Source organism: Conger conger, chromosome 4 (genome assembly GCF_963514075.1).
Source record: "Conger conger chromosome 4, fConCon1.1, whole genome shotgun sequence".
Classification (NCBI taxonomy): Eukaryota; Metazoa; Chordata; class Actinopteri; order Anguilliformes; family Congridae; genus Conger; species Conger conger.
The window spans coordinates 6,746,066-6,759,068 of NC_083763.1; the positions used below are offsets into that span (position 1 = coordinate 6,746,066).

At 50.8% G+C, this 13,003-nt stretch overlaps 1 protein-coding gene across 5 annotated transcripts in view; it reads right to left on the reverse strand.

Moving 5' to 3' along the window:
- The window catches only part of pik3r2 (phosphoinositide-3-kinase, regulatory subunit 2 (beta)), a 38,938-nt gene that overhangs the window by 3,739 nt on the left and 22,196 nt on the right, over positions 1–13,003 (reverse strand). For 3 of the 5 annotated variants that reach the window (XM_061237551.1, XM_061237555.1, XM_061237553.1), the window contains 11 exons: positions 11,279–11,371; positions 9,224–9,298; positions 6,655–6,795; positions 5,373–5,571; positions 3,177–3,265; positions 2,682–2,772; positions 2,486–2,584; positions 1,473–1,653; positions 616–741; positions 375–517; positions 86–262 (listed from right to left, as the gene is read on the reverse strand). In XM_061237551.1, coding sequence (XP_061093535.1) covers positions 86–262; positions 375–517; positions 616–741; positions 1,473–1,653; positions 2,486–2,584; positions 2,682–2,772; positions 3,177–3,265; positions 5,373–5,571; positions 6,655–6,795; positions 9,224–9,298; positions 11,279–11,371 — 1,414 coding nt within the window. Of the gene's footprint in view, positions 1–85; positions 263–374; positions 518–615; positions 742–1,472; positions 1,654–2,485; positions 2,585–2,681; positions 2,773–3,176; positions 3,266–5,372; positions 5,572–6,654; positions 6,796–8,310; positions 8,408–9,223; positions 9,299–11,278; positions 11,372–13,003 lie in introns of those variants that run through there. The other 2 variants (XM_061237552.1, XM_061237554.1) reach the window with 2 other exon arrangements.

A 13,003-nucleotide genomic window follows, 5' to 3' on the forward strand; every position in this document is an offset into this window, starting at 1 on the left:
TTTCACAATCAATATGAACAATAAATGCTGTAAGTAAACGAGAGTATGGTATAGTCGGTGTAGCAGGGTTAGGGGTTTTGCTTACACCAGGTATTGGTCTCGGATCTTCCTCAGCTGCATTAGGTCGGGTTTAAGGCTGTTCATCTTCTTGTCGATCTCGCGGTTGTCCGCGGCCTGTTTTTTCAGGTCCAGCTCCAGCTTGCTCTTGCTGTCGTGAATTTCCGCCACCCGCGACTTCAGCTTCTCAGAATTGCTCTTGATCCTGCGCACGAGACGACAAAAGCAGCCGAGTCAAGGCCAATTCACAGGCGAAACCCAACGACGCAGTGCGGCCCGAGTGCACGCGACGGCGGCCCCAAGCTCTTCCAACGAACCTCTGGATCTCCTTGTCGTTGCCCTCGCGGTTGAACTTCTCGATGTACTCCTTGCTGTAGCGTTCCTGCGTCTCGCACTGCTCCTCGAAGATCTTGATGGTCTCGTTGAAGGCCTCGATGGCCGTGCGCTTCATCTGCAGCTCCTGCAGGAGATTAACAGGAGAGGGCGGCCATTTTGTTAGCCGGTTCCATTCGGACCGGCTAACAAAATGGCCGCCGCGGGCTTTCGGGGTGACCGTACCTGGGACGTGCGGGTGTACTCCTCGTACAGGACGTCATATTCGCGGCTCTTCTCCTGGTACTGCTCGTGATAGACCTTCAGCTGCTCTCCCACCGCCTCGACGCTGTCCTCCTTCACCACCTGGTCCTGAGCGACACGGAAGAGCCGTACGGGTCAGGCCTGCTTTCATGGCATTTTATCGTACGTCGCTCTGGATAAGAGCTACCGGAAACCGTACTGTCCTCTAGGGCCCTCTTCACACTTGTCCCCGTGTTCGATCTGCACTTCGTGGTACGTCGCTCTGGATAAGAGCATCTGCTAAATGCATGTAATGTAATGTAAATGCCTGTGTTCGATCTGCACTTTGTTGTACGTTGCTCTGGATAAGAGCGTCTGCTAAATGCATGTAATGTAATGTAATGCCTCACTTCAGCACACACTACAGTGAAGACCTACATAATAGATAGATACCCAGGAAGAGGCCTGGCAAGCCCTGCGTTAAAAAATAAAATCAATGAAAATGCAACTAACTAGCAATGACCCTGCTGTGAAATCCACCTATGCCTGCTTTAAAATTGAGCTGGTCAAGCTGGTCATAAGCTGGTCTAACTGGGTATGAGCTGGTCAACCAGCATGTGTGTGGCTCGTCTGAGCTGGTAAGCTGTTCCAAAACGTAGCTTGAGCCGGTGAAACCATGTCAAGCTTGGAGCTGGTCTGTACTGGTCAACCAGCTAAACCACATCGAGCTGTGAACTGATCTGAACTGGTCAAGCAGCTAACCAGCGGTTTCCAAACCTAACTTGAGCTGGGGTTTTTTTTTTGTTCCAGCAGGGCAATACGTCCCAAGGCTGTAGTGGCGTGGCGGTGGCGTGCTGTACCTGTTGGTATTTGGAGACGGGATAGAGCAGTCGCGTGTCCAGCTTGGCGTTGTACTGGGCCAGGGAATCGTGGCGGTAGTGGTTGATTAGCTCCGCCACAGAGGCGAAGGTGAGGGGCTCGGAGAAGCCGTACTTTCCCCCGCGGTGGAAGATCTTGATCAGCTTGTTGTTTCCTCCTTTCCTGTGAACGACACAATGCACCATGCTGGTGAGTCACAGCAGCAAAACTGAGAGAGCTTCAGATAAAACAGCAAACCCGAGAGAGCCTCAGATACAACAGCAAACCCAAGAGCGCTTCAGACGAACACAGACATGTAGGGCGACCTCCAATTCTTCACAAATCTATTAAACCGCCTAAAGCTCTTAAAATGAGGCAGCTTGCGAAAGTGAGGTGACCTCAATCCAACTGGGGTACCATCAAACTCCATTCTACTGCAAGGCAGTCCATCCTATGAGCAAAGTGGAAAGTGACATGGGCGTATGGAGTGACTTACTCTCCCAGTCCGATGGCTGACATTCAGAAATAAGCAATCAATGGTAGCTAACAGGTAAGTGAAGTACCTTAATATGATACAATAATGTAGAGCAGCCATGTATACTTAAAATCAGGCTAAGCCCATCTGATGAAGACGATAATTTGTCGTTTAGCTGATGCTTTTATCCAAAGCAACTTACAGTTGATTAGACTAGGAGGGGCTACACCGGGGATTGAACTGACAATCTTCCAGGTCCCAAGGTGAAGGTACCTTAGCCACGAGGCTACATGCTGGCCTGATGAAGTATGAATGCGGTTCCAGAAGGGTGTTAAAAGAGAAGGCTTCCTGCGTGACTGGAGTGGAAACGCTGCGTCTGGAATCTCACTTCACACTCCACACTCCTCCGAGACCAGGCCTGACCAGTCTCTCCCTCTCTCTCCCCGTCCCTCCCTCTCTCTCCCCCTCTCCCTTCCCCCTCCCTCTCTCCCCGGCCCGGAATCGGGAAGGCCGGGCCGATCGCATTCCCAGATGTCCCACCTGAGGGTCAGGGTGTACTCTCCCTGCACTTTGCTGGACGCGTCCCGGACCAGGAACGTCCCGTCCGGCGTGTCCCTCATCTTCTCGTTCACCTCCTCCCTGAAACGAGAAATCCAGACGAAAATCGAAGTCGCGATGGCGCCCCTCACTGGCGTTACGTCGCTTCCGCTGGGTCTTATTCGGGGTGCCGCCCTACCTTGAAATGTCACCCCAGTACCACTCGGAATCGCCCGGGACAGTGCTGCAGCTCAGGGCTTTGGCAGGTTTGGGAGGTTTGGGCGGGAGAGCTGGGCAAACAGAAGGGCAGCGGGTGGGCATTCATTGCACTCATTTACATTTTAGTCACTTAGCGTTTTAATCCAAAGCGATTTACAAGTGCGTAAGTTCCTCAACAAGTGAAAAGCACCAAATCCATATACAGCAAAACTCGCACGGTAGTGCAGTCATAAACAGAAACAACAGTCAAGTTGTAAGTGCAAGTAAGTGATTTTTTTCTAAGGGTGTAGAAGAAGGATATTGAGGAGGGGGTTATACACGAGGGAGGACTAAGGTACAGTCTGAAAAGGTGTGTCAGTCCGCATTGAAATATGGGGAGGGATTCATTTTGTATGATGCTCGAGAGGTCTTAAAGGCTTCGGATGAGACCACTGTTCCTGGTTTTGCAAGGGGGGGGGGGGGGGGGGGGGTTTACCTGGGGGTGTCAGCTCCTGCTCCCAGCTCCTCTCCTTCAGGAGTCTCTCCAGCACCAGGGAAGGAAGCTCCTGGTCAGCCTCCAACCTGCTTCACACACAGGGGGTCACGTCAAGGAGACGCAAGAACCGGCGTTTTTAACAGCGACATTAACCACACGAGCCCGTTTATATCAGCACATACGATCCAAGTCTCTGAGGATTTTCTTTTTAAACTCAACATTAAAAAAGAAATAAAAATCAAACCCCTTTTTTTTTTTTTTTTCAGAGCTAGTCTGCCAGAGCGAGGCTTTTAAAGAACACTCTGCACAAGGGTGTGGTCTGCGGGCCATTTAATTTGGGACGCGTTGCACTTGGAGCGCAATCGCCCGGCAGTTCGCGGAGAGCGCAAAAACAGACCGTTCTCGGATAGCCCCCGAGTCTTCTTTCCCTCCCGTTTAGTGTCGACACCTCTCGCCTGACAGCTGGACGGAACGCGCTGTTCCTTCAAGGAGACCACAGGCGAGTAACGGCCTCCCGCCGTGCCAAAACACACGCCGCACAAAAACACACGCCGCACGAAAACACACGCCGCGCAGGCCGCGCCTCGGAGCTCCACCGCACATTTCAGACGCTGCCTCTCCGGAGACGGACGGGAGCGTGTGTAACAGCTTCGTCGGCGACGGACACGGCCGCTTTTTTTTAGCGGGGTTTCTCACAAGCCCGCGCGCTGAGCCACGCCACGCCGCTGCAGCTCTCCGGTTCTCCCCGGGATGGATTCCTCGTAACGACGGCACAGCCAGGCACGGCCCGTTTTGTCCTCCTGTTCCAGTCCGTCATAAGAAGCGTCTTTAGTCTTGCAATAAGACTTGAGATCTTTCTTTTTTTTTTTTTCTCAAGTAGAAAAAATTTGCTTGTTTTAAGTTACTGTAACTTTACTGTAAAGTCATATTCACTCACCACATTGGCAAATCTTCAAATGAGTCAAACTTCTCTCACCCAATTGGCAAATCTTCAAATTAGACATCCAAATGGCAGTTTATTTGCCCCGTTTATCAAAAAAGTAAACGGAAACAAGATTTCAAGTGTAAATATAAGACTAAGACGCTTGTTAAGACCTTTGCAGTGTTTTCCCAGGATTTGGCTGTGATGCTCCTTCCCCTGTGAAGGCCCCATCGTTGAGGACGGAGACCCCCCCCCCCCCCCCCCCCCCCCCCCCAGCCGAGCCCCCAGACCCCCCCCACCCCCCCCCAGCTGTGTTTGGCTCAGCGCTGAGAGCTGAGCGCTGAGAGCTGCTCCCATGGACACAGCCGTTCGTGCAAACAGATTATTACAGAGGAACAGCAAGCCCCACACGGCTATAACAGTAGACCTACACTATCTTAATAAACTGCAAAAAACTTTTAAAAAAACATTTAGACTTCAAATCTTATTTCTATTACTTTTTTTTGGGGGGGGGGGAAAGAAGACAAAAGAACTGCCAATGAGGTGAGAAAGTTGGGACTCATTTCAAGATTTGCCAACGGGGTGAGAAAAATTTCACCGGTCAAGCAAAAACGGTAACTTAAAAGAAGCTAATATTTCCTACTTGAGAGAAAAAGATCTTAAGTCTCATTAAAAGACTAAAACCCCTCGTTAGTCAGCCATTTTTTTGCAGTGCATATATTTTGCAACAGCTTAAGCCACCCCTTATGAGCCCAGTACTGTCCATAGTTCTGGTTTGTGGCTGCCCTGGTGGTTTTGGGTCACGGTTCTGGTGGGGGAGGACCGCGGTGGTCCGGTCTCAGGGTACTGACGGTTCTGGTGGGGGAGGACCGCGGTGGTCTGGTCTTGGGGTACTGACGGTTCTGGTGGGGGAGGACCGCGGTGGTCTGGTCTTGGGGTACTGACGGTTCTGGTGGGGGAGGACCGCGGTGGTCTGGTCTTGGGGTACTGACGGTTCTGGTGGGGGAGAACCGTGGTGGTCTGGTCTCGGGGTACTGACGGTTCTGGTGGGGGAGGACCGCGGTGGTCTGGTCTCGGGGTACTGACGGTTCTGGTGGGGGAGGACCGCGGTGGTCTGGTCTCGGGGTACTGACGGTTCTGGTGGGGGAGGACCGCGGTGGTCTAGTCTCAAGGTACTGACGGTTCTGGTGGGGGAGGACCGCGGTGGTCTGGTCTCGGGGTACTGACGGTTCTGGTGGGGGAGGACCGCGGACGGCCCGTCCCGGGGTACTGACCCAGTGGCGGGGAGGCGGAGCAGCAGCGGGCCGAAGATGGCGGCCAGGGAGGCGGGGTCCAGCCCGTTCTGGTCGGAGCTCTGGCAGACGCGGTCCAGGTGGCGCAGCAGGTACTGCAGGGCGAGCAGGTGCTGGAGGGGGAGGCTGGGAGACGCCAGCACCTTCATCAGCTCCCCCCCGCCCTCCTCCGCCAGCGTGTCTGCGGACGGAACGCAAACGGCTCGCTCAGACCGCGGCTAAACCACTTATTCATCCCTTTACGTGTAAATGGTAAATGGTTGGCATTTATATAGCGCCTTTATCCAAAAGCGCTGTGCAATTGATGCTTCTCATTCACCCGTTCACACACACACTCACACACCGACGGCGATTGGCTGCCATGCAAGCCGCCGACCAGCTCGTCAGGAGCATTTGGGGGTTAGGTGTCTTGCTCAGGGACACTTCGATACACCCAGGGCGGGATTGAACCGGCAACCCTCCGACCGCCAGACGACTACTCTTACCTCCTGAGCCAATGTCGCACAATACAGAGAACATTGTAACAGGTTACAATAACATGAAACAGATGTGCTGCATATAGGATTTCTAGCCAAGGCTAATTTGCGATCCCTGTCCCTGGTCAGGCTTTTCCATTTAAAAATGGTCATTACACATCATCATCGTATATCTATCCTCATCGTGACATCTCCAAAGACTGCCTGACCTGCGCAGAACAGTATATATTCAAACTGACGTTCTGTTAAAATTGATTGCCCGTTAATGTGCAATTCGGTGAATGAAAGCATGTTGGAAATAATGCATCTAAAAAAAATATATTTATTTAGTGGTCCTTGGTTATTCGTCGTCTGGGGTAGGTGAGCAGCGTACCTCATGCAGAAAGACATCAGAACGCTTCAATATTTGTTTATGTATGGAGTCACGTCGTCATCGCACTGTTCAACACCGTTATCGCACGTTTCCCGGCACGGTGCAGCCCTCGTTCAAACAGGTGAGGGTCCGGCCCCCTCTCGGACACAGAGCCGCTCAAGCATTCTCCCACGGCAGACCGACTCCTCGAGTCCAACGTCAAATATTGATTCAGTCACCTGCTCACTTAACCCTGTCAGTCCCGGGCGTGGCGTATGGCACTGACGCGGAGTGACAGTGAAATCCCAAGAGTGCCATAAGGCACCATCAACCTTTTCAACCAATCAAAAACACTGCTATACTATTGTTTTGAGTCCCTGTTAAAACCCGACTCAATTTTGAGACGGGTGACAGTGGAGACGGGCGTGTACTGTACCTGGCCCCTGCAGCATGGTCGTCTGCAGGTCTGGGTAAATGCAGGGGAGGACCACGGGGGAGGGCAGCTCCTGCAGGTACCGCATCAGGGCCTCCGAAAGGGTGTGGACGTCGTACTGACCCATCTCTGCTCCGGACAACTCTGCAAACGCACAACAAACAAGAGGTCAACTTTCACTCCGGACAACTCTGCAAACGCACAACAAACAAGAGGTCAACTTTCACTCCGGACAACTCTGCAAACGCACAACAAACAAGAGGTCAAGTTTCACTCCGGACAACTCTGCAAACGCACAACAAACAAGAGGTCAACTTTCACACCGGACAACTCTGTAAACGCACAACAAACAAGAGGTCAACTTTCACTCCGGACAACTCTGTAAACGCACAACAAACAAGATGTCAACTTTCACTCTCTCACTCTCTCACTCTCACACACACACACACACACACACACACACACACACACACACACACTTTCACAACTCTGCAAACAGACGGTGAAGTTTCACTCCGGACAACTCTGCAAACGCACCACAAACACACGCTAAGCACAGCTTCAAGTGCTAAGAAGACAACAGGACTTGGGCCTTGTAGATTAATCTGACATCTATAAAACCGAAACCCCAGGAGCGACACCCGGCCCTCCCTCCGGCCCTTCAGGCCCGATGCGATCCCTACCGTTCCAGCCCCTGGAGCTTCACGGACAGTTCTGCCTCTCTCTGCGCCCAGGCGCTATATAACCCGCCTCGTCCTGCTATTCGCTGCATGGCAACGGGCTCACGGGGAACTGCCCGGGCTCGTCCTGCGACAGGTGACCCGGCCCAGAGTCAATCAGCTCAACCCTCAAAATAACCTCCTCAGACACGCAAGGAGCACAGCAGCCCGCGCGCGCCCAGGACCTGCGCACAATGGAGACGCGGCGGAGTAAACAGCAGCTGTCCCCACGACGCCTCCACCGGGCGGCCTGCGCCCCGCACGCAGGGGCTGTGCTGGGGCATGTTCCAGTGGATGACACACGCCACTCAGAGAGCACTCATACATGTACAAACACACATACATGTACAAACACACACGCACACACATGTACAAACACACACCACTCAGTGCACACTCATACATGTACAAAAACACATACATGTACAAACACACACGCACATACATGTACAAACACTCATACATGTACAAACACACAAGCACATACATCTACAAACACACATACATGTACAAACACACATACATGTACAAACACACACGCACATACAAGTACAAACACACGCCACTCAGTGCGCACACATACATGTACAAACTCAAAAGCACATACATGCTCTCACACACACTCTCACACTCTCACACTCTCACACACTCACACACTCACACACTCACACACTCACACACTCACACACTCACACTCTCTCACACTCTCTCACACTCTCTCACACTCTCTCACACACACACTCACACACACACTCACACACACACTCACACACACACTCACACACACCCACACACTCTCTCACACACCCACACACTCTCTCACACCCACACACACTCTCACACACCCACACACTCTCTCACACACACACGTTCTAGGCTTTGGCCGGGCCTTGCGAACACGGCACTTGGCAGGGGGCTCGTAGGCCCATCACACGCATACCAGCGATATGGACTTTCAGTGACAATCCTCGCTCTGTTCACACTGCGACGACCGAAAGGTATCAAATGGAGAAAATGTTGCACCGACTTGTCGATTCTCAAGAGCTTGGAAATCCATCCAGTGTACGATTGCGCAAGAGAGGAAACGGTGCCAGCACGGGAGAATGACAGCCGCAAATAAAACGCCTAAAAATAAACGCATTTAAGTGAGATTGGCCTGGACATAATGTCCCACAGACAACAGATCCTGGAATCCCGTCGATCCATTAACATTGCCCGGCCACTTTCTCTCTCTCTCGAAACAAAGGCTACGCTATATCACAGCGATGAAACCAGCTATATAAAAAAAATAAAAAATAAGAAAAAAAAAATAGAGCGTGGTTCATCCTGGTTTGCAAGTCACAAGAAGGCCATTGTTGTGCCTAAGTACGGGCCTTGTAGCAGGGTCTAATTTCCATCTCTCCCAGGAATAGCTGGATCACAGGCACGGCGATCACAAGCTCCCGCGGCCTCACCCGCCGTACAGTAGGAGACTGTCTGCTAATGTCCTCCCACAGCCCGGCATGACACAGACCATGCAGCTCACCATAAACCAGGCCAATTCCTCCGCATTCTCCGAGTGAAACGCGCTTTACAATCCGCTCGTAAGATCTTTTAGCGGTCCGGATCTCAAGATGACTCCAGAACGCCCTTTACCCTAGCGAGTCGTCTTTTCGCGCAGGATTGGACGGGAGCATTTTTAACATGCATGATGTTGACTAAAGGTCACTTGCAAAGCCCGTTATATAATGCATTGCTGACTGCAACAGCACTTTTCAGCTGCGTGATTTAAATGCGAAGGCCCTTTCTCTTAGCGTGTGTGCGGAGATATGTTGAGGGGATATGTGTGGAGGAGATGTGTGTGGAGATCTTACCAAGATTCAGGCTCTGCCTTAGACCGCCAGCAGCCAAGGAGTCAGACGTCCTGTACAGCGTCTCCCAGTGCAGACCTGCGGCAGATCCAGAAGGTGGGTTAGCTCACCCAGCCTCGAATAGTCCTCTCGAGCACGCTAGGATTAGCGGGTCAGTAACGCGTATAAACATTAAAAATACAGTGCCCTGGGATATAAATACAGGCACCATTCAGCAAGCGGAGAGACCACAGACCTTCAGCACAGATCTGTCCGTCTGGGGCCTCGAGAGGCCCAGGAACCCTTTTAGGAGCTCTCCGTCTAGACGGACCAGTCCAGACGGCGAGAGTATAACCGTCCGGCATTCAGGAGCAGAGGTGTGAGATAAGTGTGTGAATAACCTCTCTGCACGCACACGCACGCACGCACACACACGCACAAAATCACTGTGCACACGCACAAGCGCTCACGCACGCACGCACACACACACACACACACACACACACACACACACACACACACACACACACACACACACAAACACAAACACGCACGAACGCACACGCGCGCGCGCGCACACACACACACACACTGTGCACATGCACACACACACTGCACTTGGTTCTGCACAGGAATGCATGTCAGGGCAAGAACACAGTGGGTATACAGGTGAGTTGCATTCATGTGCACCACTACTGGTGTGCTAGGCAGTAAACGTAGTCATATTTAACAGGAACTCTTGACCAGACTACATAACGTATTCAAATACCTTTCTTCACTTTGCTGAGCTTGTCTGGTGTATTGGAGCCTATGTAATACTCTTTTACTATGTAAAAAAGTGCAACGCCCACCTTCTGGTCGTCTTGGTTGGCTCAATTGCACCAGGCAAGATCAATCGAGTACAGAAAAGTATTTGAATCCAAACCATTCAAATACAGGTCTACACCTGACTATGCATGGAAAAAAAAGAAAAACTGAAGACCACTCGTAAACACCAAAGTAAAACCCTGTGTCTTGTTAACAACTGAAAATTGTTTTTGTAAAAATATATATATATATATACATTTTAAAAACTAAAAAATTAAAACCTTTGTCAGGGAATGGATGCAACCATTACCAGTCAGTTTACCCAATTCTCATATTCAGCTATTGCACCGCATCAAAAATCCGCAAAAAAAGTCACATTCACAAAACCTACGGGAAAAGGCACACGGGAGAGCCTGCAGCACTGCGGCCACAGGGGAGACTGACAGAGCGTAACCCGTCCCGTCTCCCGCTCCGAAGCGGTGGGGGCCCCCCGAGGCAAGGCCACGGAGACGCTCCGCTCAGCGCGGGGTTGAGACGGGGGACAGCGGACCAGAGTGAGTGTTCTGCTGAGTCACGCGGCCGCGGGAACGGGGGGGCTGCGAAGCCGAGGAAAGCGGCCGGGCGTCTCGCGCGGGAGGTTCCAGACGCGACCGCGGGGTGCAGAGTTTCACGGCGTATGCGATCGGGGGTTAAGTCTGACTCTATTTTTAAAGGGCATTTCAATGCTCGGGGTGTGAATTAAGATTCTCAATATGCAGGGGGGGGGGAAAAAGATGTCCCCTCTCATCCATCCAGAGGACGGTACTTTCTAATCATTAAATAAAGTCTTGAAAAAGACTTTGGAAAGAATTTCGCTTTTTTCTTTTGGTTTAACATTTGGTTTAATATTTAAGGTATACGGTAGATATGCACTGTAACTGTGTACCCAGGTGACAGTCTATCTGCATGACAACAGAGGCTTATATTAATATTATGTACACTTGGTATGTCGTGTTCACAGCAGACTGGGGTTGTATTGACCTGTGGAAGGGAATGGGGAACAGACTGAGTGCAGATAGCCTGGAAGCTAGCTAATCTGCCAGTCCTTTGGCTACACTTCAGACCACCTATTCTAGATAGTTGGTAGAGCACAAGCTACTTTCAAAATTATTTTTTGACACAATTGATTTTATTTCGGATTTGCAAAGTGTAGTGTGCACCTATACAACACAGACACACAGACACACAGACACACAGACACACAGACACACACAAACTGCCTTCTAATCTTACCTTTCTTTTCAATGGCTTCCACCAACTTCACCAGGATAGGGGGTGCATTTTCCGATGGTGAAAACTGCTTGCTCAAATCCGGAACCAAAGTATCTGAAATAATTAAATAAACACATTGCACTTCTTCAGCCATAGCTCAATATTGCTGACAATACGTACGATCAGAGGTCAACCATTTGGGGATGACACCAGTATGTGCTGGTCGAGGTTCCTATGGGTTGCATACAGTTAACTCAACTTGAATTGTTCGCTACCACTGAAGTCTGATAACTGCTGCGCCTTTTACAATGATATAAATCTACAAAACAAATATGAAAAGATGCCATGTACCATTACTGTGAGTAATGAAATAGTGCCTCTTTCTTAGGAGACTCCACCCTTCCTCTGCACACTGGGGCCAGCCTGTTCTTCGCGTGAGGAAGGTCTCACTCGAGCTTCAGCACAATAAAGAATAAAAAAAAAGAATAATCCTGAACAGGCAGAATCCTGGTGGCGGTTTGCCAGAGGCAGATTTTGGGAGAACTTGGCACCCCGCGTCTCCTGGCAGCGCGAGGCTAAACCAGGTCTGATTATTCATTCTGGAGCTCAGACAAAGCACTGTGTCAGCACATTCCACCTCTCCACTGCACGTTAAACATGGAAACTTTGCTCTCCCTCTCTCCGCTCTCTCTCTCCCTCTCCCTCTCCCTCGCTCTTCTCTCCCCCTCTCTCTCAATCTCTTCTCCCCCTCTCTCTCATACCCCCCCTCTTTCCCCTCTCTCTCTCACTCTCTTCTCCCCCTCTCTCCCTCACCCTCCCCCTCTCTCTCACTCTCTTCTCCCCCTCCCTCTCTCCCTCTCCCCCTCATACCCCCCCTCCCTGACAGAGCTGTGCTGGTAATGCCCCCCCCCTCTCTGAAGAGACCCCTCATACACACTTTCCCCTGCTGCAGATGAGCGCAGAGAGCATGGAAGGTAGAAATAAAAACTCCTATTTCACTCTCCGCTCCTTCAGCACTGTCTGCTGTACGAGCAACAGCTGGCCAGAAGAGAAGAGGAGAAATAAAACTACCCAGTTTCCCCCCTCCCCCCGTCCCATGTACTGCACCCCCCCGACACACACACACAAATGCCATTTTTCTGCTCCCATGGCACTCTGCCTGTGCAGACCACAGCACACACACACACACACACACACACACACACACACACACACACACACACACACACACACACACACACACACACACACACACACACACACACACACACACACACACACACACACACACACACACACACACACACACACACACACACACACACACACACCAGAGAGAGCACAGCCACTGGCAGCAGTTTTTATGAAAAACAATCATACAGAATTAAACTACTTTTTCCCAAGTGCTAATCCTATGCATTCAAAGTAAATATTATAATTAGAGTATAATATAATATGCATTTCTGCTCACTAACAGAATTATTAAGAAAAGAACCACGCAACTATGATGCAGTAATAAGCAAGCCTTATGCTCACCAGTCACTACTGCTTAGAAGCCACAATGAGGCCTACAGAAGCTCAACACAACTTATCACATATCACAACTTATCACATATCAAAATATCACGCATCAGAGTACAATAACGGGAGCACCTGGGAGTATGTCAACTGGACAGCACATTAAAAAAATGACTGATGCGACTGATGAGAAGATATGAATGCAGAAATGCGAGGTTGAACATTCGG